Genomic DNA, 23,298 nt, shown 5'->3' on the forward strand with positions numbered 1-23,298 from the left:
TTTTCCCCCATGCCTGCCGGATCTCTGCTCATTGGTATTTTAGCTTCCTGGCTCTTTAAATCTATCCCTGTAGGGTGATTCCCTGGGCAGATATACAGATGTATCATAGTAACCGCCAATCAGAAAGCCGCTCACAGGCCCCACATTAATCAGGAAATATCTGTCATTTCTCTGCCCTCTTGGAACCCTCGGTATAATCACGGTTCCATCACTTGGGTTGGGTCACACCCGGAGCTTCTTGGTTTTGGTTCATATACAAAACACCTCCACCATCTAGTGGGAACCTTCCCAGAAGGGCAGGGGCAGTTATAGCAGCAAGGGGAGGGGCAACCCAACTGACCCCCTGTGGGATGGAACCCCGACTGTGAGCCTGACCCCCAACATCACTGCCCAACCTCACTAATGCCCTTGTGGCTGAATGGGAGCAACTCCCAGCAACACTGTTGCTGTAAGGAGCTGTAGAACCATTCGCTAGGAGCTTAGCACAAGTCTATAGACCAGAGAAGAGAATATAGTACAGATATTGGGGCCTTCTGTTGGGTTGGGTCCAGTTGGGTTGGGGTCAGGGGTCTGTACTCCGTTCTGCTGTGTAACCCATTAGTGGTCTCATTCGTAGTGTTCTGAGCAGCAGAGACTGTACAACATCGCCAGAGAGCTGCTACAGACGGAGGAGGCGTATGTGAAGAGGCTGGATCTGCTGGATCAGGTAGGAACATGTGTGGGTGCATGAGTCGAAACAATATATGGCCGCAGTTTCCCATGATGCTTTGCACTGCGTGTCTGCAAGATTTGCCTTGTTGAACCAGATGCCTTCCGGTCGTGTTCAACTACGTTTTCCCCCTATTGCCCCAGGTGTTCTGCACAAGGTTGTTATCTGCCGGGGTCCCCCAGGAGGTGATCAATGGAATATTCTCCAATATATCCTCCATCTATCGCTTTCACTATCAGTTCCTCCTTCCCGAACTAAAGGCGAGAATAATGCAAGAGTGGTGAGTGGTCTTCTTTATTCCAATAAACCCCAAGATGATCTCTTGTCGGCACGATGGCCGCGTCCATCCGCCAATCCAATGTGTTACCAACAGACGGCACCGGCGGGGCAATATCTTCTTTTAAAGCCTTTATTGGAGTAAGGGTTCTGACCCGGGCACAAGAAGATATGGTCCCGCTGGTGCTGTCTGTTGGTAACAGAATAAACCCCAAGATGTATCCTTCAACCCTTGGAGGTTCCATGAAGGGCCCCTGCTCCTCCATATTAGAAGAGGTGATGGACAAGATGTCCACTAGAGGGCAGCAGTGGGCAAAACACTCTGCCATCAATCTGAGCCTTGATTATAGGTTGAAGAATGGTTAGTAGGCCAGTGGTGTCTCATCTGGGGACCCAAGTATAAGATACAGAGCCAGTTTTAGACATCATGGTCTTTCTATAGTAGGCTCAGCGAGACCTCCCTTTGTAGGTGACATGGGGGGAAGGAGCCATTAGCGTTCTCACAACACAAGGATGAGCCCAGTTGGCTACAGTGGGATCTATAACTAACGCAGCCAACTTGCCGCCCTTTCTAGGGATACGAACCCGCGGATCGGGGATATCCTACAGAAACTCGCCCCGTTCCTGAAGATGTACGGGGAATACGTCAAGAACTTCGATAAAGCGATGGATATGGTCAACAGCTGGACCCAGCGCTCTTCTACCTTTAAGGAGGTAGTTCATACAATACAGGTAACTAGCCATGTAACTACCCTATGTATCTACCCTATGTAACTACCCTATGTAACTACCCTATGTAACTACCCTATGTAACTACCCTATGTAACTACCCTATGTAACTACCCTATGTAACTACCCTATGTATCTACCCTATGTAACTACCCTATGTAACTAGCCATGTAACTACCCTATGTAACTATCTATGTAACTATCTATGTAACTATCTATGTAACTAGCCATGTAACTACCCTATGTAACTATCTATGTAACTATCTATGTAACTATCTATGTAACTACCCCATGTAACTACCCCATGTAACTACCCTATGTAACTACCCTATGTAACTAGCCATGTAACTACCCTATGTAACTATCTATGTAACTAGCCATGTAACTAGCCATGTAACTATCTATCCTCATTGCATCTGCCATCAGTGAGTCAGTAGTAGAACTGGTCCCAGACCTGTATAGGGGCAGGTTAAAGGGATTGTTCACCTTTAAATATAACTTTTGGCATGTATGATGTAGAGAGTGCTAATCTGATACAATTTGCAATTGGTCTTCATTTTTTATTATTTGGGGTTTTTGAATTATTTAGCTTTTTGTTCAGCAGCTCTCCAGTTTGGAATTAGAGCAGCTGGTTGCTAGGGTCCAGTTTAACCTAGCAACCAGACAGTGGTTTGAAAGAGACACAGGAATATGAAGAGAAGGGGGTATAAATAGAAAGATAAGGAATAAAAAGTAACAATAACAATAAAACTGGAGCCTCACAGAGCAATAGGGTTTGGCTGCCGGGGTCAGTGACCCCCATTTGAAAGCTGCAAAGTGGCAGAAGAAGAAAGGAAATAATTCAGAAACTATAAAAAATGAAGACCAATTGAAACATTTCTACAAATAGGCCATTCTATAACATAATAAACATTAACCTGAAGGTGAACCTACCCTTTAATATCCAGTAATTGTAGACATTGGGGGCGATCCAAAAATCACCCCATTGCCCCACTTGCCCCCCCACTGGGCAGCCTACTAGAGTCTCTGTATTGTATCCTGGTGCAGAAGGACCCGGTGTGCGGGAACCTGACCCTGCAGCACCACATGTTGGAGCCGGTGCAGAGGATTCCCCGCTACGAGCTGCTCCTGAAGGATTATCTGAAGAAACTCCCAGACGACTCTCCGGATCGCAAGGATTCAGAAAGTAAGTTTCATCTTATTTTTGGGGGGGGGGGGGGGGGGGTCTAAACTAAATTAACATTTAGTATGTTATAGAACGGCTAATTCTAGGCAGCTTTTCAATTGGTCTTCATTACTTATTAATTATAGTTTCTGAATTATTTCCCTTCTTCTTCTGACTCTTTGCAGCTTTCAAATGGGGGTCACTGACCCCGGCAGCCAAACCCTATTGCTCTGTGAGGCTCCAGTTTTATTGTTATTGTTACTTTTTATTCCTTATCTTTCTATTCAGCCCCTCCCCTATTCATATACCAGTCTCTCATTCACACCACTCCCTGGTTGCTAAGGTAATTTGAACCCTAGCAACCAGATAACTGCTAAAATGCCATACTAGTGAGCTGCTGAACTAGATGCAAAATATTTTTAAAAAAACAAACCTCACCCAATAGTTTAATTTCAGGCAGAAAAAGTCTATTCAATCTGTAACTATTCTCTTCTGATTTCAGAGTCCCTGGAGTTAATTTCTACTGCGGCCAATCACTCAAACGCAGCCATCCGCAAAATGGTAGGTCACTCTGTCTACTTACATGTCTTTTAGTTATACAGGGAACTGAGTATCACTCATGTATTATAAGGGATAATGTACCCCCTACTGTAAATGATAAGGATATTAGCAGTCACTGAGGGGTTCTGTGCCCCCCATATAAAGGCACAAGGCTGCAGGCTGAGTTATACAGGGAACTCTGAGTATCACTCATGTATTATAAGGGATAATGTACCCCCTACTGTAAATGATAAGGATATTAGCAGTCACTGAGGGGTTCTGTGCCCCCCATATAAAGGCACAAGGCTGCAGGCTGAGTTATACAGGGAACTCTGAGTATCACTCATGTATTATAAGGGATAATGTACCCCCTACTGTAAATGATAAGGATATTAGCAGTCACTGAGGGGTTCTGTGCCCCCCATATAAAGGCACAAGGCTGCAGGCTGAGTTATACAGGGAACTCTGAGTATCACTCATGTATTATAAGGGATAATGTACCCCCTACTGTAAATGATAAGGATATTAGCAATAGAAAAAATGACTGGTATTTTGTTCCATATAAAGGAGAAGATGCACAAACTGCTGGAGGTGTATGAGCGACTCGGGGGGGAGGAGGATATAGTTAATCCGGCCAATGAGCTCATTAAGGAGGGGCACATACAGAAACTGTCGGCGAAGAACGGGACCACGCAGGACCGGTACCTGTACCTGGTGAGTCTGACACACGGCGCTGGTTGGACTCTCAGCCTTCAGCCCTTCTGGCTGTTGCTACGGGTTGTGATTTCCCCCCCCCCCCCACACCCCATATTTCTAACTGTCAGTCTCTGAGCAATCAGTGCTCTAATGAAACTGTATGGGTTAACTTCCCCTTGATCCTGATTCATGGCAGTAACTTGTGCAGTCTGTTCAGTTATAATCTGATTGGCCAGCAGCAAACTCCCTCACCCACCGTAATTGCCCGTATCTGTCCCCCCAAACCCCCCCACACTGGGTCCTATGACCCCCCCATGTGACCCCGAGGATCCCTAACGCGGTGTCTATGTGCAGTTTAACAGCATGCTCCTGTACTGCGTCCCCAAGCTGCGCCTCATGGGCCAGAAGTTCAGCGTCCGGGAGAAGATCGACATCGCCGGGATCCAGGTCGGTGCCAAGAAATGTCCTTCTGTCTCTTTATATAAACACGGGCGAAATTCCTCTCATTGGGGGACCCCCCCCCCCACATCAGCCGTCTCCCCGTGTTCCACTCACATATCTACAGAGAGAGGGCGAATAGACTGTCAGTAGGTTGTAGAGAGGGATATTCTGAGACAGTTTGCAATTGGTCTTCATTTTTTATTATTTGTAGTTTAATTATTTTCATTTTTGTTCACTGGCTTTGCAGTTTGGAGTTTCAGCAGCTATCTGGTTGCTAGAGTCCTAGTTACCTTAGCAACCAGGGAGTGGTTTGAATGAGAGACTGGTATATGAATAGGGGAGGGGCTGAATAGAAAGATAAGGAATAAAAAGTAACAATAACAATAAAACTGGAGCCTCACAGAGCAATAGGGTTTGGCTGCCGGGGTCAGTGACCCCCATTTGAAAGCTGCAAAGAGTCAGAAGAAGAAGGGAAATAATTCAGAAACTATAAGAAATAAATAATGAAGACCAACTGAGAAGCTGCTTAGAGTTAGCCGTTGTTATTATAAAGATGACCCCCCCCCCATTGTGTATAAAAAAGCAATTAATGGCCACAGCGCTGCTGCAGAAACAGATTTATTGCCAGTGATTACATGGGGGGGGGGGCACTAATGGGTTAATCCTTTGTGTATCCTTCTACCTGTACAGTTCTGCCCTTATTATTAACCCTTGGGGGGGCACTAATGGGTTAATCCTTTGTGTATCCTTTTACCTGCACAGTTCTGCCCTTATTATTATTAACCCTTGGGGGGGCAGTAATGGGTTAATCCTTTGTGTATCCTTTTACACAGTTCTGCCCTTATTATTATTATTAACCCTTGGGGGGGGTATAATACAGATTCGTTAGCAGTCGGTTCCTCGTTACAAGGGAGGCAGTCAGGGCCAAAGGCTTCTTTCATTTCGCTAAAAGGCTGATAATAAACTCGTTCCTCTTGTATTTGCTCTCGTTTCATCCCTGGGAGCCTATTGCCCCCCCCCCCCCCCATACGTGGGGGCTCACTCTTTTATATTATACCCACAGCGGGGCAGGTTGCTCAGGGAAACGATTTGCCTTCTAACAGAAATAACGAGAAGTCGTACAGAAAGGAATCTCCCCCCACCCTGCGGGGTTAATAGTAATGAGACCATTAGTGCCCAATACAGTAGCCTTACAATGTGACCCCTTCGCTGTCCCACAGGCACTGATACAGGTTTGTCTTCTCTTCATCTCAGGTACAGGAGACCGTGAAGAACAATTCCCCTCATATGTTCCAGATAATCGGCAAAAAGAGATCCCTGGAGCTGCAGGCGAGGTATATAGTATGGGGGTACAGCTTATTGTGTGCCCAGAACATTCCTTCTCTGTATATTTGTATTTATACATATGGGTAGGGGGTGCCATAGTGTTTCCCTTAGACAGTACAGTATGGGGGTACAGCTTATTGTGTGCCCAGAACATTCCTTCTCTGTATATTTGTATTTATACATATGGGTAGGGGGTGCCATAGTGTTTCCCTTAGACAGTACAGTATGGGGGTACAGCTTATTGTGTGCCCAGAACATTCCTTCTCTGTATATTTGTATTTATACATATGGGTGGGAGGTGCCATAGTGTTTCCCTTAGACAGTACAGTATGGGGGTACAGCTTATTGTGTGCCCAGAACATTCCCTCTCTGTATATTTGTATTTATACATATGGGTGGGAGGTGCCATAGTGTTTCCCTTAGACAGTACAGTATGGGGGTACAGCTTATTGTGTGCCCAGAACATTCCCTCTCTGTATATTTGTATTTATACATATGGGTAGGAGGTGCCATAGTGTTTCCCTTAGACAGTACAGTATGGGGGTACAGCTTATTGTGTGCCCAGAACATTCCTTCTCTGTATATTTGTATTTATACATATGGGTAGGGGGTGCCATAGTGTTTCCCTTAGACAGTACAGTATGGGGGTACAGCTTATTGTGTGCCCAGAACATTCCCTCTCTGTATATTTGTATTTATACATATGGGTAGGAGGTGCCATAGTGTTTCCCTTAGACAGTACAGTATGGGGGTACAGCTTATTGTGTGCCCAGAACATTCCCTCTCTGTATATTTGTATTTATACATATGGGTAGGGGGTGCCATAGTGTTTCCCTTAGACAGTACAGTATGGGGGTACAGCTTATTGTGTGCCCAGAACATTCCCTCTCTGTATATTTGTATTTATACATATGGGTAGGGGGTGCCATAGTGTTTCCCTTAGACAGTACAGTATGGGGGTACAGCTTATTGTGTGCCCAGAACATTCCCTCTCTGTATATTTGTATTTATACATATGGGTAGGAGGTGCCATAGTGTTTCCCTTAGACAGTACAGTATGGGGGTACAGCTTATTGTGTGCCCAGAACATTCCCTCTCTGTATATTTGTATTTATACATATGGGTAGGGGGTGCCATAGTGATCCCCATAGCAGACCCCCCCATAACTCAGTAACTCAGGGTCCCTGTTACACTAACAAACTGCATTCTGATTACAGGACAGAGGAGGAGAAGAAGGAATGGATACAGGTGAGTAGATGCAGTTATTTATAGTGTTGGTTATGACATTTCCCAGCAGCACTAGAGTTGGGGGGCGGGGCTACATTTCACTGATTACTTTATGTGAAACCTTGGCCCATAACATGGTTACTCGCTGGCCGGCCAATATGGCCACTATCCAAACCCTCTGCACTAACAGATCTGTATCTCTGCACATCTGGGGGGTTAAATTCCAACATTTAATTAAATCAACTGACTGCACAGGTTAAAGGGGAACTGCACCAAAAACATGTTTTTTTTTTTAATTCCCTGGCTTCTGCTACATTATTGCAGGAGTGAGAACCAGCAGTGCAGAGAGCAGAGCTGCTTCTATTCAGCAATAATATTATCATCCGTGAGAATGAGAAATCAATTTATATTAAAGGGGAAGTTCAGCTTTGAGTTAACGTTTAGTAGGATGTAGAGAGTGATATTCTGAGACAATTTGCAATTGGTCTTCATTTTTTATTATTTGTAGTTTTTCAGTTACTTTTTGTTCAGCGGCTCCCCAGTTTGGAGTTTCAGCAGCAAATTGGTTGCTAGGATCAAAATTACCTTAGCAACCAGGGAGTAGTTTGAATGAGAGGCTGGTATATGAATAGGAAAGGGGCTGAATAGAAAGATAAGGAATAAAAAGTAACAATAACAATAAAACTGGAGCCTCACAGAGCAATAGGGTTTGGCTGCCGGGGTCAGTGACCCCCATTTGAAAGCTGCAAAGAGTCTGAAAGAGAGAGGCAAATAATTCAAACACTCTAAATAATAAAGACCAATGGAAAAGTTGCTTAGAATTTGTAACATACTAAAAGTTAACAGAAAGGTGAACTGCCCCGTTAAGAAGTTGTTTAGGGTGAACTTCCCCTTGAAATGCATAATAATAAGAACTTGTTAAAGTCGGAATGATGTAGATATTGATGTTTATGTCCCTTGTAACTGTCAGTGATTCCCAACTATTGATTCATATGAGAAATGCAACTGTCAGTCTGGGAACTGTGATGGTTTCATAGGAAATGGGCTCCCCCTGCTGGTCAGTCCGGCACATTGCAGCATATAAGAACAGGTTATTAATGTACCATGTATATATACAGTATATATAGTTATTTTATGTATATAATAGGGTTTGAATGGCAGATATGCAGCCCTTGGTGTGGGATTTGTCTATAGGGAAATGGAACTATGAATAATGACAGCACAGTCCCCGTGATTTATACTCGGGATTTTACTAAAAAGATGCCCCCAACCCCCCAATAAAGGAAATAATTGCTATGGTGCAAGGGAAGAGCAGATGGAGGCATTACTGGCTGTGAGTGGGAGCAGCAGGTTTGGGCAGATCAGCCGTTGCCCCCCCCCCCCCCCCCAGTGAATTTCTCAGTATTTAATAACTATAATCCCTCAAAGAGATGTGATTCTTTTATATGATTCCAGCTTTAAACAAACTGAGTATTTGTATCTACTGGCAGTATGAGCTGCCCTGGGTAAGCCTGTGGGGCAAATAGGGGCAGTATGAGCTGCCCTGGGTAAGCCTGTGGGGCAAGGAGGGGCAGTATGAGCTGCCCTGGGTAAGCCTGTGGGGCAAGGAGGGGCAGTATGAGCTGCCCTGGGTAAGCCTGTGGGGCAAGGAGGGGCAGTATGAGCTGCCCTGGGTAAGGGAACCTGTGGGGCAAGGAGGGGCAGTATGAGCTGCCCTGGGTAAGGGAACCTGTGGGGCAAGGAGGGGCAGTATGAGCTGCCCTGGGTAAGGAGACCTGAGGGGCAAGGAGGGGCAGTATGAGCTGCCCTGGGTAAGCCTGTGGGGCAAGGAGGGGCAGTATGAGCTGCCCTGGGTAAGCCTGTGGGGCAAGGAGGGGCAGTATGAGCTGCCCTGGGTAAGCCTGTGGGGCAAGGAGGGGCAGTATGAGCTGCCCTGGGTAAGGAGACCTGAGGGGCAAGGAGGGGCAGTATGAGCTGCCATGGGTAAGGAGACCTGAGGGGCAAGGAGGGGCAGTATGAGCTGCCCTGGGTAAGGGAACCTGTGGGGCAAGGAGGGGCAGTATGAGCTGCCCTGGGTAAGCCTGTGGGGCAAGGAGGGGCAGTATGAGCTGCCCTGGGTAAGGAGACCTGAGGGGCAAGGAGGGGCAGTATGAGCTGCCCTGGGTAAGGAGACCTGAGGGGCAAGGAGGGGCAGTATGAGCTGCCCTGGGTAAGGAGACCTGTGGGGCAAGGAGGGGCAGTATGAGCTGCCCTGGGTAAGGAGACCTGTGGGGCAAGGAGGGGCAGTATGAGCTGCCCTGGGTAAGGGAACCTGTGGGGCAAGGAGGGGCAGTATGAGCTGCCCTGGGTAAGGGAACCTGTGGGGCAAGGAGGGGCAGTATGAGCTGCCCTGGGTAAGGAGACCTGTGGGGCAAGGAGGGGCAGTATGAGCTGCCCTGGGTAAGGAGACCTGTGGGGCAAGGAGGGGCAGTATGAGCTGCCCTGGGTAAGGAGACCTGTGGGGCAAGGAGGGGCAGTATGAGCTGCCCTGGGTAAGGGAACCTGTGGGGCAAGGAGGGGCAGTATGAGCTGCCCTGGGTAAGGAGACCTGTGGGGCAAGGAGGGGCAGTATGAGCTGCCCTGGGTAAGGAGACCTGAGGGGCAAGGAGGGGCAGTATGAGCTGCCCTGGGTAAGCCTGTGGGGCAAGTAGGGGCAGTATGAGCTGCCCTGGGTAAGAAAAAGTTATCGGGGTCATTTATAGCCTTCAGACCCTGTAGGTGGGGTGTCTTTTGTCTCCATCAAACCATCTAGACCCTATAGATGATTGCCCCCCTGCCCTCGTTAAGACCCTATAGATGATTGCCCCTCTGCCCTCGTTAAGACCCTATAGATGATTGCCCCTCTGCCCTCGTTAAGACCCTATAGATGATTGCCCCCCTGCCCTCGTTAAGACCCTATAGATGATAGCCCCTCTGCCCTCATTAAGACCCTATAGATGATTGCCCCCCTGCCCTCGTTAAGACCCTATAGATGATAGCCCCCTGCCCTCGTTAAGACCCTATAGATGATTGCCCCTCTGCCCTCGTTAAGACCCTATAGATGATTGCCCCTCTGCCCTAGTTAAGACCCTATAGATGATTGCCCCCCCTGCCCTCGTTAAGACCCTATAGATGATTGCCCCTCTGCCCTCGTTAAGACCCTATAGATGATTGCCCCTCTGCCCTAGTTAAGACCCTATAGATGATTGCCCCTCTGCCCTCGTTAAGACCCTATAGATGATTGCCCCTCTGCCCTAGTTAAGACCCTATAGATGATAGCCCCCCTGCCCTCGTTAAGACCCTATAGATGATTGCCCCTCTGCCCTCGTTAAGACCCTATAGATGATTGCCCCTCTGCCCTAGTTAAGACCCTATAGATGATAGCCCCCCTGCCCTCGTTAAGACCCTATAGATGATTGCCCCTCTGCCCTCATTAAGACCCTATAGATGATTGCCCCTCTGCCCTAGTTAAGACCCTATAGATGATTGCCCCTCTGCCCTCGTTAATACCCTATAGATGATAGCCCCTCTGCCCTCGTTAAGACCCTATAGATGATTGCCCCTCTGCCCTCGTTAATACCCTATAGATGATAGCCCCTCTGCCCTCGTTAATACCCTATAGATGATTGCCCTGTTGTCAGACCATGTGAATAATCTGCTTCCCCCCCCCCTCCCAGTGAAGCTGCAGTTGATTCCCTTTCTCTCAGTGAGACCCCCATAGATCATACAGAGCCCCCACAGGTATCAGACCCAATGGGCAGATACACAGGGTTAGTGATCCCTCTGCCAGTGGGGTTCATTGGTTCCCCTTGTTGCTTTAGCTTCCCCTTTAAAATGAATACAATTGATTGAAAGTCGGTGTTTTTGGAACGTTCTAGGTCATCCAAGCCACGATCGAGAAGCACAAACAGAACAGCGAGACCTTCCGGGCGTTTAACAGTTCCTTTTCCAGAGACGATGAGCATTGCCCCGATTCCCCGGTGAGCAGGGAACCCACCCCGGTGCTTCCTATGTGTTAACTTACCCTTTAATCTCTGTAGAGCGAATATAACGGCCCCATATCTATAAATGCAGCGTTTTTCTCTGTTGAAATTAAATTCTTTACGACCAGAGAAGCTCGTTATAAACCTGAGTGTCTGTTCGGCGCCGGCGAGGGAGCGGGAATATTTAGTGTATTGGACCCATTCTGCTTCCAGTCCGGCTGTAAATCCTCCCCATTTATGGCTCTGCGATATTTAATTACTTCTGCGGGAAATGAACCCCATGTAATTGCCTCCTAAATCCATAGAAATGTGTTCGGCGTTTAATTGGTTTCCATAATTTGCCTAAAGAGCCGGGTCCCCTAATAAATCTCCCCCAATCGGCTGCTGAGAAACGAGCTGCAACGTCCGACTGTTTCCCTGTAACCAATCACTTCCCGGCGTATGGAGAAGCGACTGGCTGACTATTAGTCTGATGTACAGAGTGATATTCTGAGGCAATTTGCAATTGGTCTTCATTTTTTATTATTGGTAGTTTTTTAATTATTTCAGTTTTTGTTCAGCAGCTATCTAGTTGCTAGGTTTCAAATTACCTTAGCAACCAGGGGGTGGTTTGAATGGAAGACTGATATATGAATAGGGGTGGACTCAATAGAAATATAAGTACCAAAAAATAACAATAATAAAGAATAACAATAATCACAGAGCAATAGGGTTTGGCTGCCGGGGTCAGTGACCCCCATTTGAAAGTTGCAAAGAGTCAGAAGAAGGCAAATAGTTCAAAAACTATAACAGATAAATAATGGAGACCAATTGAAAAGTTGCTAAGAATTGGCCCCTTTAATGTCCCAGAACATACAGCAGCAGCCAAGCATTCTTGGGGGGGGATTAGACAGCTTTATGTTCTTATTCCCACTGGTGTGGGGCCCAGTAGGTCCAGTTGGCCCTGTCTGTTTGCCATAAACCAGGATGTTGCCATAGATGTTGGCTGTAGGGAGAATGAAGGTTTCGGGGTGACGCTGAGCTCTCTTATTGCCTCTGTAGGTGCCGGGCACGGGCCCCCCGGATTATTCCTCAGGGATGGACGGCTGCAGCTCTCCTGGAGGGGTAGGTTTTCCGTTGGTTGCACTGGGGCCAAGCAGTATGGTTCCAGTTTGTACCCCTGGGTCGGCTCAATATTAAACTGTTCTGCCCCAATAAGGGGTAATTATATCTTAGTTGGGATCAAGTACAGGTACTGTTTTATTATTACAGAGAAAAGGGAATCATTTAACCATGAAATAAACCCAATAGGGCTGTTCTGCCCCAATAAGGGGTAATTATATCTTAGTTGGGATCAAGTACAGGTACTGTTTTATTATTACAGAGAAAAGGGAATCATTTAACCATTAAATAAACCCAATAGGACTGTTCTGCCCCAATAAGGGGTAATTATATCTTAGTTGGGATCAAGTACAGGTACTGCTTTATTATTACAGAGAAAAGGGAATCATTTAACCATGAAATAAACCCAATAGGGCTGTTCTGCCCCAATAAGGGGTAATTATATCTTAGTTGGGATCAAGTACAGGTACTGTTTTATTATTACAGAGAAAAGGGAATCATTTAACTATTAAATAAACCCAATAGGGCTGTTCTGCCCCCAATAAGGGGTAATTATATCTTAGTTGGGATCAAGTACAGGTACTGTTTTATTATTACAGAGAAAAGGGAATCATTTTTATAAATGTGAATTACTTGATTCCATGGGAATTGGCCTTTTCCGTAATTCGGAACCTGTGACCCACTTGGGACAGTGCAGCTCTGTAACAGACCATTTCCCAAGATGCACCAGCAGGGGGCAGTCATGCTCAGGAAGCCAATGGCGTCTCCCTATTTGTGTCCTGGAATATCTTCTAATTAACACATTTCCTACTTGTAAATCACTTGCTGAGCGTCGGGTCGGACTTGGCAGAACACTCGCAGTTTGAGGGCACGGGCTAAAAATACTGCCTTTTCCTCACAAGCGCCGGCCGCCCCCCCGGGGGCTTTTATTTAGTCAGCAGCTCTGCTTTAAAGGGGAAGTAAAGCTTAGGCAGCACTAGTGCTTAGATACATAGCAACAACATTCTGCATTGTGTTCTGTGGGTTTGGGGGTGCCATTGGGGGAAAGTGGGGGTGCTGCTGACGCTCATCTTCTTGTCTCCCCCACAGGCCGATTCCTTCCGGAAATCCTGTAAGATAAAGCGGGAGAAGGAGAAGCAAAACTGCAAGGGCTGCGGGGAGAGTTTCAACTCCATAACGAAGCGCAGGCACCACTGCAAGCAATGCGGCGCCGTAAGTCGTGTCCAGCAGTGACGCTTTGTGATAGAGCAGCGCGTACCCAGCATTCCCTGGGGTGGGGGTAGTAATAGGGGAACACAGCCTGGGGCCCCCCAGCTGCACCTACACTGCAACTCCCAGCAGCCTTAGTAACCTTCCTGGCCCTTAGAGTGTTCCCACTCCGGCGAGTGAGGGTATAAAATGGCGCCGGTGCCGTAAGCGCTGCTGTCGTTCCATTGGCTGATTTCCTCGGGGGGAAGGTGCTGCTCGTTAAACTGTAATTAGTAGAAATGTCAGACGCAGATTGTGTGGCCTTTAACCCCGCACAGATCGGATTGGGCCGACGGTGATTGTTTCTGGTTGTTTGCAGGTGATTTGCGCAAAGTGCTCGGAGTTCAAGCTGCTGGCGGAGAACAGTCGGCATAACCGGGTCTGTAAGGAGTGTTTCCCTCTCGTCTCCTCTGTCTCGGGGAGTCCGGGGGGCACCACAGAGTCGGGGGACACAAAGAAGAAAGTGGAGGTAGGAATTTCCTAAGATACCCAGCAGCCCACTGAGCATGTGCGGTGCCACTGACACACAAAAGATGGGCTAACAAGATGGGGGGCTGCTGGGGGCTGGAAGCCTGAACCATTACAGGTATAGGGCTGTTGCCCCTCTGGGCCAGAACAGCAAGTACAGAGTTTTACATACAGCATTTCCGGCCAGATTCTGTTTAAGGATTTAGTTCTCCTTTAATTACCCCCATTTACCTCTCAGTGACTGCTAATATCCTTATCATTTACAGTAGGGGGTACATTATCCCTTATAATACATGAGTGATACTCAGAGTTCCCTGTATAACTCAGCCTGCAGCCTTGTGCCTTTATATGGGGGGCACAGAACCCCTCAGTGACTGCTAATATCCTTATCATTTACAGTAGGGGGTACATTATCCCTTATAATACATGAGTGATACTCAGAGTTCCCTGTATAACTCAGCCTGCAGCCTTGTGCCTTTATATGGGGGGCACAGAACCCCTCAGTGACTGCTAATATCCTTATCATTTACAGTAGGGGGTACATTATCCCTTATAATACATGAGTGATACTCAGAGTTCCCTGTATAACTCAGCCTGCAGCCTTGTGCCTTTATATGGGGGGCACAGAACCCCTCAGTGACTGCTAATATCCTTATCATTTACAGTAGGGGGTACATTATCCCTTATAATACATGAGTGATACTCAGAGTTCCCTGTATAACTCAGCCTGCAGCCTTGTGCCTTTATATGGGGGGCACAGAACCCCTCAGTGACTGCTAATATCCTTATCATTTACAGTAGGGGGTACATTATCCCTTATAATACATGAGTGATACTCAGAGTTCCCTGTATAACTCAGCCTGCAGCCTTGTGCCTTTATATGGGGGGCACAGAACCCCTCAGTGACTGCTAATATCCTTATCATTTACAGTAGGGGGTACATTATCCCTTATAATACATGAGTGATACTCAGAGTTCCCTGTATAACTCAGCCTGCAGCCTTGTGCCTTTATATGGGGGGCACAGAACCCCTCAGTGACTGCTAATATCCTTATCATTTACAGTAGGGGGTACATTATCCCTTATAATACATGAGTGATACTCAGAGTTCCCTGTATAACTCAGCCTGCAGCCTTGTGCCTTTATATGGGGGGCACAGAACCCCTCAGTGACTGCTAATATCCTTATCATTTACAGTAGGGGGTACATTATCCCTTATAATACATGAGTGATACTCAGAGTTCCCTGTATAACTCAGCCTGCAGCCTTGTGCCTTTATATGGGGGGCACAGAACCCCTCAGTGACTGCTAATATCCTTATCATTTACAGTAGGGGGTACATTATCCCTTATAATACATGAGTGATACTCAGAGTTCCCTGTATAACTCAGCCTGCAGCCTTGTGCCTTTATATGGGGGGCACAGAACCCCTCAGTGACTGCTAATATCCTTATCATTTACAGTAGGGGGTACAGTATCCCTTATAATATATCACCCCCATTTACCCCCAGTCAGACTAAGTCAGTACAAGCCGAGCATTCATTCATTACACTGAGCCGGACCCGCTTTATAGTAATTTACGGCACCATCTTTAGCGGCCAATCAACTACTTGGGAGTTTAATAAGGATTAATGTGGCACATTTATTGGGTGATTAAAATGACTCCGCCCCCGGCGCTTCTGACTGTTCCCCACTCTCTCTCTATAGAAGCAGAATTCCTTGTCTCCGGAAAACTGTGTGTTCAGCAGTAGCCTCCTGTTCCTGGAGAAGGGGAGAACGTGGACGAAAGTGTGGGTGTCGGTGCCCAGGAACGAGCCCCTCGTCATGTATCTGCAGGGGGGCAGCCAGGTGAGGGGTTTATTAGGAACGGCCTGTTACCTTCAGTGGGCAGCTGGGCATTATGGGAGTTATAGTCAGATATGAGTCCTGAAGGTACAGCTGAATACACCTGTACCTGACAAAGGCAGCACTGTATTCATGGGGAGCCTGCAGGTTCTAGTGCTTTGTTTTGGACCCAATACATCTAGCATGGAAGGCAGACTGTCCCGGTGTTTTGTACTTTGCACCCTGTTTTTAGGTGTGTTTAGGATGCTAAATTGGCAGCTATCTGGTTGCTAGGGTTCAAATTACCTTAGCAACCAGGGAGTGGTTTGGATGAGAGACTGGTATATGAATAGGGGAGGGGCTGAATAGAAAGATAAGGAATAAAAAGTAACAGTAACAATAAAACTGGAGCCTCACAGAGCAATAGGGTTTGGCTGCCGGGGTCAGTGACCCCCATTTGAAAGCTGCAAAGAGTCAGAAGGGAAAGGTAAATAATTCAAAAACTATAATAAATAATGAAGACCAATTGAAAAGTTGCTTAGAACTGGCCATTCTATAACATAACGTTTTAAGTTAACTTTTAGTATGTAATAGAATGGCCTATTCCTAGCAACTTTGCAATTGGTCTTCATTATTTATTTAGATTTTAGTTTATATAGTTTTTTGCCCCTTTCCAGCTTTCAAATGGGGGTCACTGACCCCGGCAGCCAAACCCTATTGCTCTGTGAGGCTCCAGTTTTATTGTTATTGTTACTTTTTATTCCTTATCTTTCTATTCAGCCCCTCCCCTATTCACATACCCATCTTTCTTAACACCCCAGCAACCAGATAGCTGCTAAAATAACAAATGGAGAGCTGCTGAACAAAAATCTTAATAACTGGAAAACCATAAAAAATGAAGACCAATTGCAAATTGTCTCAGAATATCAATGTCTACATCATGTTTAAAGCTAATTTAAAGGTAAGCTGCCCCTTTAATGTTCCGGAAGGCAGGGACTGGGCAGTGGGAAAGTTCTGTAGAGATGAGTCTTTTGTTCCGGAACATTCTGGGGTGGGGGGGGAGTGGGTCACATAAAGAGGGAAAGTGAATAAAATGATGTGACTTGTTCCGTGGCGCTGTTCAAGCGCAATTATGTTTATTACGTGACAGAGATGGGGAGACGCGCAGTCGGCAGGTCACACTGTGCGACTTTAATGCCCAGACATAAAGCTCAGGAGTCGCTTCCCTGCGCTGAGGAATGACGGGGTTTTTAGAGGCAAATAAGTGTATATTAGGGATTTGCTCGGAGCTGTTCCGTGGCCCCCGGCCCCCTCAGCCCCCCGGCCCCTCAGCCCCCCCCGGCCCCTCAGCCCCCCGGCCCCTCAGCCTATCAGCACCGCAGGTCCATTTAGTGCAGGATTTACTCAGAACTGTCTCTGCTCCAACCGAATAAACTGCACTTCCCTCCCTGTCACCTCTCTCTTTCCTCTGTGTTCCGCCCGTCTGGGCTCCCTGCTAGCACTCTCTACCGACCCACCCGCTGTCTCCAATTGTGCCCCCGCTGTCTCCCATTGTGCCCCTGCTGTCTCCCATTGTGCCCCTGCTGTCTCCCTGGCACCCTGCTGTCTCCCATTGTGCCCCTGCTGTCTCCCTGGCACCCTGCTGTCTCCCATTGTGCCCCTGCTGTCTCCCTGGCACCCTGCTGTCTCCCTGGTGCCCCTGCTGTCTCCCATTGTGCCCCGCTGTCTCCCATTGTGCCCCTCTGTCTCCCTGGTGCCCCCGCCGTCTCCCATTGTGCCCCGCTGTCTCCCTGGCACCCCGCTGTCTCCCATTGTGCCCCGCTGTCTCCCATTGTGCCCCCGCTGTCTCGCATTGTGCCCCCGCTGTCTCCCATTGTGCCCCCGCTGTCTCCCTGGTGCCCCTGCTGTCTCCCTGGTGCCCCTGCTGTCTCCCATTGTGCCCCCGCTGTCTCCCATTGTGCCCCCGCTGTCTCCCATTGTGCCCCCGCTGTCTCCCATTGTGCCCCCGCTGTCTCCCATTGTGCCCCCGCTGTCTCCCATTGTGCCCCCGCTGTCTCCCATTGTGCCCCCGCTGTCTCCCTGGTGCCCCCGCTGTCTCCCATTGTGCCCCGCTGTCTCCCATTGTGCCCCGCTGTCTCCTATTGTGCCCCTCCGTCTCCCTGGTGCCCCCGCCGTCTCCCATTGTGCCCCGCCGTCTCCCATTGTGCCCCGCTGTCTCCCTGGCACCCCGCTGTCTCCCATTGCGCTCCGCTGCCTCCCTGGCACCCTGCTGTCTCCCTGGTGCCCCCGCCGTCTCCCATTGTGCCCCTCCGTCTCCCTGGCACCTCGCCGTCTCCTATTGTGCCCCGCTGTCTCCATGATGCCCCATACCCTTCCCTGCAGAGCTCTGCCCAAACCCCAGATTGCCCAATACAGGCCCATTGTGCCCCCGCTGTCTCCCTGATGCCCCATACCCTTCCCTGCAGAGCTCTGCCCAAACCCCAGATTGCCCAATACAGGCCCAGTACCCGGGGGCACCTAGCCATGCTGTGGCCCTTCCCTGGGCTCAGTGGATCCTGATACTCGTGGATTTACCACTCGGTGTCGGTTCCAGCCATGACCTGATACAGACAGGGATGTTGCTCAGTCCATTACAAACTGCCCAACTTGTACCCCCCGTGGGGCAATAAAGGCCTCTCCGGCAGCGGAACAGTCACACCGAGCGGCAGGAGAGAAGGAGAAAGAGATCATTTCAATTTCCTTTTCCAATTTGTCGGCAGAAATTTCCCTTTGTTATTCAGATAATGAGCCACAAACGTATTCCTGGCGCCGCTCCCCTCTGCCCAAATCTCTCTCTCTCTGGAGTTGTGACTGCCGCGCTCTAATGAGAGACACCCGACCGTATTCCTGTGTGTAACCCGCTGGGTCTTCTGCTCAGGGAACTGCGATGCCATAATATTCCCATCGTGTGGTTACACTTTGCCTTTATTCCTGTGATTCATTTATAACCTTATAATACACAATGGGCACGAGTATCCTGTAAATTATATCCTTATAATCGCTGCTTAGTGATGTCATATCTGTCACATGATTCACTGAAACTTGTGGATTAATATGAGGATATTATAATATGGGCACAGAACCCCTCAGTGACTGCTAATATCCTTATCATTTACAGTAGGGGGTACATTATCCCTTATAATACATGAGTGATACTCAGAGTTCCCTGTATAACTCAGCCTGCAGCCTTGTGCCTTTATATGGGGGGCACAGAACCCCTCAGTGACTGCTAATATCCTTATCATTTACAGTAGGGGGTACATTATCCCTTATAATACATGAGTGATACTCAGAGTTCCCTGTATAACTCAGCCTGCAGCCTTGTGCCTTTATATGGGGGGCACAGAACCCCTCAGTGACTGCTAATATCCTTATCATTTACAGCAGGGGGTACATTATCCCTTATAATACATGAGTGATACTCAGAGTTCCCTGTATAACTCAGCCTGCAGCCTTGTGCCTTTATATGGGCACAGAACCCCTCAGTGACTGCTAATATCCTTATCATTTACAGTAGGGGGTACATTATCCCTTATAATACATGAGTGATACTCAGAGTTCCCTGTATAACTCAGCCTGCAGCCTTGTGCCTTTATATGGGGGGCACAGAACCCCTCAGTGACTGCTAATATCCTTATCATTTACAGTAGGGGGTACATCATTCCATGTATTAGTCTTTACGGCACATTTAACCCGATTTTACCCTTTATTTCAGGATGGGCGGCCCCCCCGGGCAATACCGTTGCCAGGATACGAAGTGGGTTTGCCAAGCGCCGGTGACAAAGTGGACTTGAAACACGTATTTAAACTGTCGCAGTCGCAGCAAGTTCTGTTCTTCGGGGCGGAGGATGAGGATTTGCTGCAGAAGTGGAAGGGGATTCTCAGTAAAGCCTCTCGGGGGGACCCCCCCATTGTGGCAGAGGATCCAGAAAAGCTCTAGAACCTCTTGTGCTCTTGAAGCCGACTGGGAATCTCCACTAGGACCCAGGAGAGACTTTGTCCTGCACGTAACTCGCTGTACACCAGGGGGCGCCAACACGTACCTCTCCGGCTATGGCCGGACTCTTGACTTGCACGGGATGCTGGGAGTTGTTGGCCGTTTGTCCCTGCGTCTGTATCCGTAGGAAACCAGTTGTTTGTACGTCCAGTTGTATGTCTGTCGCGTCCCCTTTGTACGATGATGTTTTGACCTCATTCGGGACGGATGGTTGGGGGGTCGGGCAAGAGCCATAATAGTAGGATTCACCCCACCGTGTCCGTAGCACAACGTTCTGTATATGTGTATTTAACAAAGAAAATCCCAGATATTGTTCCGTGCTGGTTGTATATGTGAATAGCTGTAAAGATTATCCAAGCTCTTTATGTCAGAGTGATAAAAGCACAAGAGGTGGGGTCCTACAGAGATCCATGGGGGCCCTACAGAGATCCGCGGGGCCCTACAGAGATCCGCGGGGCCCTACAGAGATCCATGGGGGCCCTACAGAGATCCGCGGGGCCCTACAGAGATCCGCGGGGTCCTACAGAGATACGTGGGGTCCTAGAGAGAGGTCCTACAGAGATCCACGGCGTCCTACAGAGATCTGCGGGGTCCTACAGAGAGGTCCTACAGAGATCCGCGGGGGTCCTACAGAGAGGTCCTACAGAGATCCGCGGGGCACACAGGTTCTGTTGTCAACTGGGAGGTGTAAGAACTGGTATTAGGGCACTTCCATGGTCTTCGTAGGAGCCCTCAGCCCCTATTGAACATGAGAAGGCGGCCAATAAGCAAGCTAGGGGATACCAGCTGTGTGTAGGTGTCTACAGTCAATCTATGTGTCCAACCCTTCAGCTTTGGCTTGGTGGCCAACAGATAATAAAGGGGAACCAGCTCTCAGGGTCAAAGCAGCCTAGAACAAACAGGAACCCGTCATCAATGGTCATCTTTTGTTGTCTCAGCAGGTCGGCTTCCAGGATATAACATCCCAGAGGGTTTGCATGGATTGGGGGTGAAGGTTGCTGGCTTAGCTGCAAAGTTGTGGTGGCAAATCTTCTACCCAAGTCCTTCAAGGATCTGCCAATGGGTAAATCCCAGCCTGTGATAGTAATGAAGAGTGTGGTGAAGTCTTTGTTGAGGAAGGAACCTGTTATGGTTGAAAGATGAGGATGGTGGTCAGTAAGGACTCCATTTGGCCTGCCCAATCCCCAGCAGCTAGCGATGTTCATCCAAGTCAAGACAAGGCTGAGCAACTTCACATAGGGTTGCTATGAATGTTGCTATGCAGCTCCCACTTATAAACCTACAGGTGCAGAATGGTAACCAGGGAGGTAGCGCAGAAGATGTTTATGACCCCAACTTCTTTAAGATTCTAGTTGTCCACATCTGCAAAGGTAAAGCTCATTAGAGGTGATTGCTACCATCGATCAAGGACTTTACATAAGGAACGAGGGAAGTAGACTTGGCCAGTTGCTAGAACTTGCCCTCATTGGACTTGCCAAGCCCTAGTGTTGAGTAGTTGGTGTAGGTCTACTGAGGGTGTCTTCTTAGGAAGAGACTGAAATGCAATCTCCTCTGGGGTTACTGGTTCTAATGTGGACAGGAAGGTAGAAGAGTTGGTGTCAGGGTTCGAAAGTGTCTTTCATTAGGTAGGTAGGTAGTGCTCTGTTGCAATGTTGGACCCACTGGGTCTCCTGTTTTGAGCCGTTCCAACCCTACCGGTTCTTTACTTGGGCAGAACAATTGACCTTCGATGCTCTGTGGGACATGTAGGTCCCTCATTGATTCTGTGCCGGTGTCCAGCCACTGAGCATGACTCCCCTAATGCTCCATATTCCCCCATAGAAACTCTCTGCCATGGTCCCCAGAGTCCCCCACCCAGAGTCCCCTCCCCAGTGTCCCCCACCCAGATAACCGTGCCGCGTGTTCCATAGTTCTACAGAAGAATAATAAGTGGATTATAAAGCAAATCTGTCATGTGACTTTCTGTATTATCCCTGTGGGACCTTGCTGAGTGGGTGGGACCTTGCTGAGTGGGCGGGACCTTGCTGAGTGGGCGGGGCCAGGGGGCCACAGACCAAGCACCTTTCGCATGTTTCCTGGACATAGAAATAACGTGTTCGGCCGCGGTTTTAGCCCAACTGGGAAGTTGTCTTGTTTTTTTTTTAATTATTATTGGATAATCTGTGATTTTATTTATGATTTGTAAATATAATTTGTATAATATACATATTTTCAAATGTTTAAAAAAAAAATAAGCTAATAAAATGTTTAGCACAGACCCAACTTGTATTTGTGTTGCCTGGAGGCCAATGGGCCTTTGTACCTTGGGGAACTCTCTGAAGGTATTTATGTATGATCCAAGGGCTTCCTGGTTGACCCATTGGATTTGTGTCTCAGGACTCATGATCCAAGGGCTTCCTGGTTGACCCATTGGGTTTTTTTCTCAGGATTCGTGATCCAAGGGCTTCCTGGTTGACCCATTGGGTTTTTGTCTCAGGACTCGTGATCCAAGGGCTTCCTGGTTGACCCATTGGGTTTTTGTCTCAGGATTCGTGATCCAAGGGCTTCCTGGTTGACCCATTGGGTTTTTGTCTCAGGACTTGGAATCCAAGGGCTTCCTGGTTGACCCATTGGATTTTTGTCTCAGTGCACATGATCCAAGGTCTTCCTGGTTGACCCATTGGATTGTTGTCTCAGGACTCGTGATCCAAGGGCTTCCTGGTTGACCCATTGGATTTTTCTCTCAGGACTCATGATCCAAGGGTTTTCTGGTTGACCCATTGGATTTTTCTCTCAGGACTCATGATCCAAGGGCTTCCTGGTTGACCCATTGGATTTGTCTCTCATGACTCATGATCCAAGGGCTTCCTGGTTGATCTATTGGATTTGTCTCTCATTACTCATGATCCAAGGGTTTCCTGGTTGACCCATTGGATTTTTCTCTCGGGACTCATGATCCAAGGGCTTCCTGGTTGACCCATTGGATTTTTGTCTCAGGACTCGTGATCCAAGGGCTTTCTGGTTGACCCATTGGATTTTTGTCTCAGGACTCGTGATCCAAGGGCTTCCTGGTTGACCCATTGGATTTTTGTCTCAGGACTCGTGATCCAAGGGCTTTCTGGTTGACCCATTGGATTTTTGTCTCAGGACTCGTGATCCAAGGGCTTTCTGGTTGACCCATTGGATTTGTGTCTCAGGACTCATGATCCAAGGGTTTCCTGGTTGACCCATTGGGTTTGTCTCTCATGACTCATGATCCAAGGGCTTCCTGGTTGACTCATTGGATTTGTGTCTCAGGACTCATGATCCAAGGGCTTTCTGGTTGACCCATTGGATTTGTGTCTCAGGACTCATGATCCAAGGGCTTCCTGGTTGACCCATTGGATTTGTGTCTCAGGACTCATGATCCAAGGGCTTCCTGGTTGACCCATTGGATTTGTGTCTCAGGACTCATGATCCAAGGGCTTCCTGGTTGATCCATTGGATTGTTGTCTCAGGACTCCGGATCCAAGGTCTTCCTGGTTGACCCATT

At 48.1% G+C, this 23,298-nt stretch overlaps 1 protein-coding gene across 3 annotated transcripts in view; it reads left to right on the forward strand.

Moving 5' to 3' along the window:
* fgd3 (FYVE, RhoGEF and PH domain containing 3) overlaps positions 1-22,033 on the forward strand; it is a 78,859-nt gene extending 56,826 nt beyond the window's left edge. For all 3 annotated transcript variants that reach the window (XM_004914180.4, XM_012961791.3, XM_002941737.5), the window contains 15 exons: positions 617-706; positions 853-989; positions 1,561-1,717; positions 2,762-2,900; positions 3,382-3,440; positions 3,987-4,133; positions 4,470-4,562; positions 5,811-5,890; positions 7,100-7,130; positions 11,006-11,107; positions 12,152-12,214; positions 13,301-13,423; positions 13,779-13,928; positions 15,635-15,775; positions 19,506-22,033. In XM_004914180.4, the coding sequence (XP_004914237.2) occupies positions 617-706; positions 853-989; positions 1,561-1,717; positions 2,762-2,900; positions 3,382-3,440; positions 3,987-4,133; positions 4,470-4,562; positions 5,811-5,890; positions 7,100-7,130; positions 11,006-11,107; positions 12,152-12,214; positions 13,301-13,423; positions 13,779-13,928; positions 15,635-15,775; positions 19,506-19,730 (1,737 nt within the window). In that variant the 3' untranslated portion in view covers positions 19,731-22,033. The remainder of the gene's footprint in view (positions 1-616; positions 707-852; positions 990-1,560; positions 1,718-2,761; positions 2,901-3,381; positions 3,441-3,986; positions 4,134-4,469; positions 4,563-5,810; positions 5,891-7,099; positions 7,131-11,005; positions 11,108-12,151; positions 12,215-13,300; positions 13,424-13,778; positions 13,929-15,634; positions 15,776-19,505) is intronic.
* Positions 22,034-23,298: the final 1,265 nt, after the last annotated feature.

The sequence above is a fragment of the Xenopus tropicalis genome, chromosome 4 (genome assembly GCF_000004195.4).
Source record: "Xenopus tropicalis strain Nigerian chromosome 4, UCB_Xtro_10.0, whole genome shotgun sequence".
Taxonomy (NCBI): Eukaryota; Metazoa; Chordata; class Amphibia; order Anura; family Pipidae; genus Xenopus; species Xenopus tropicalis.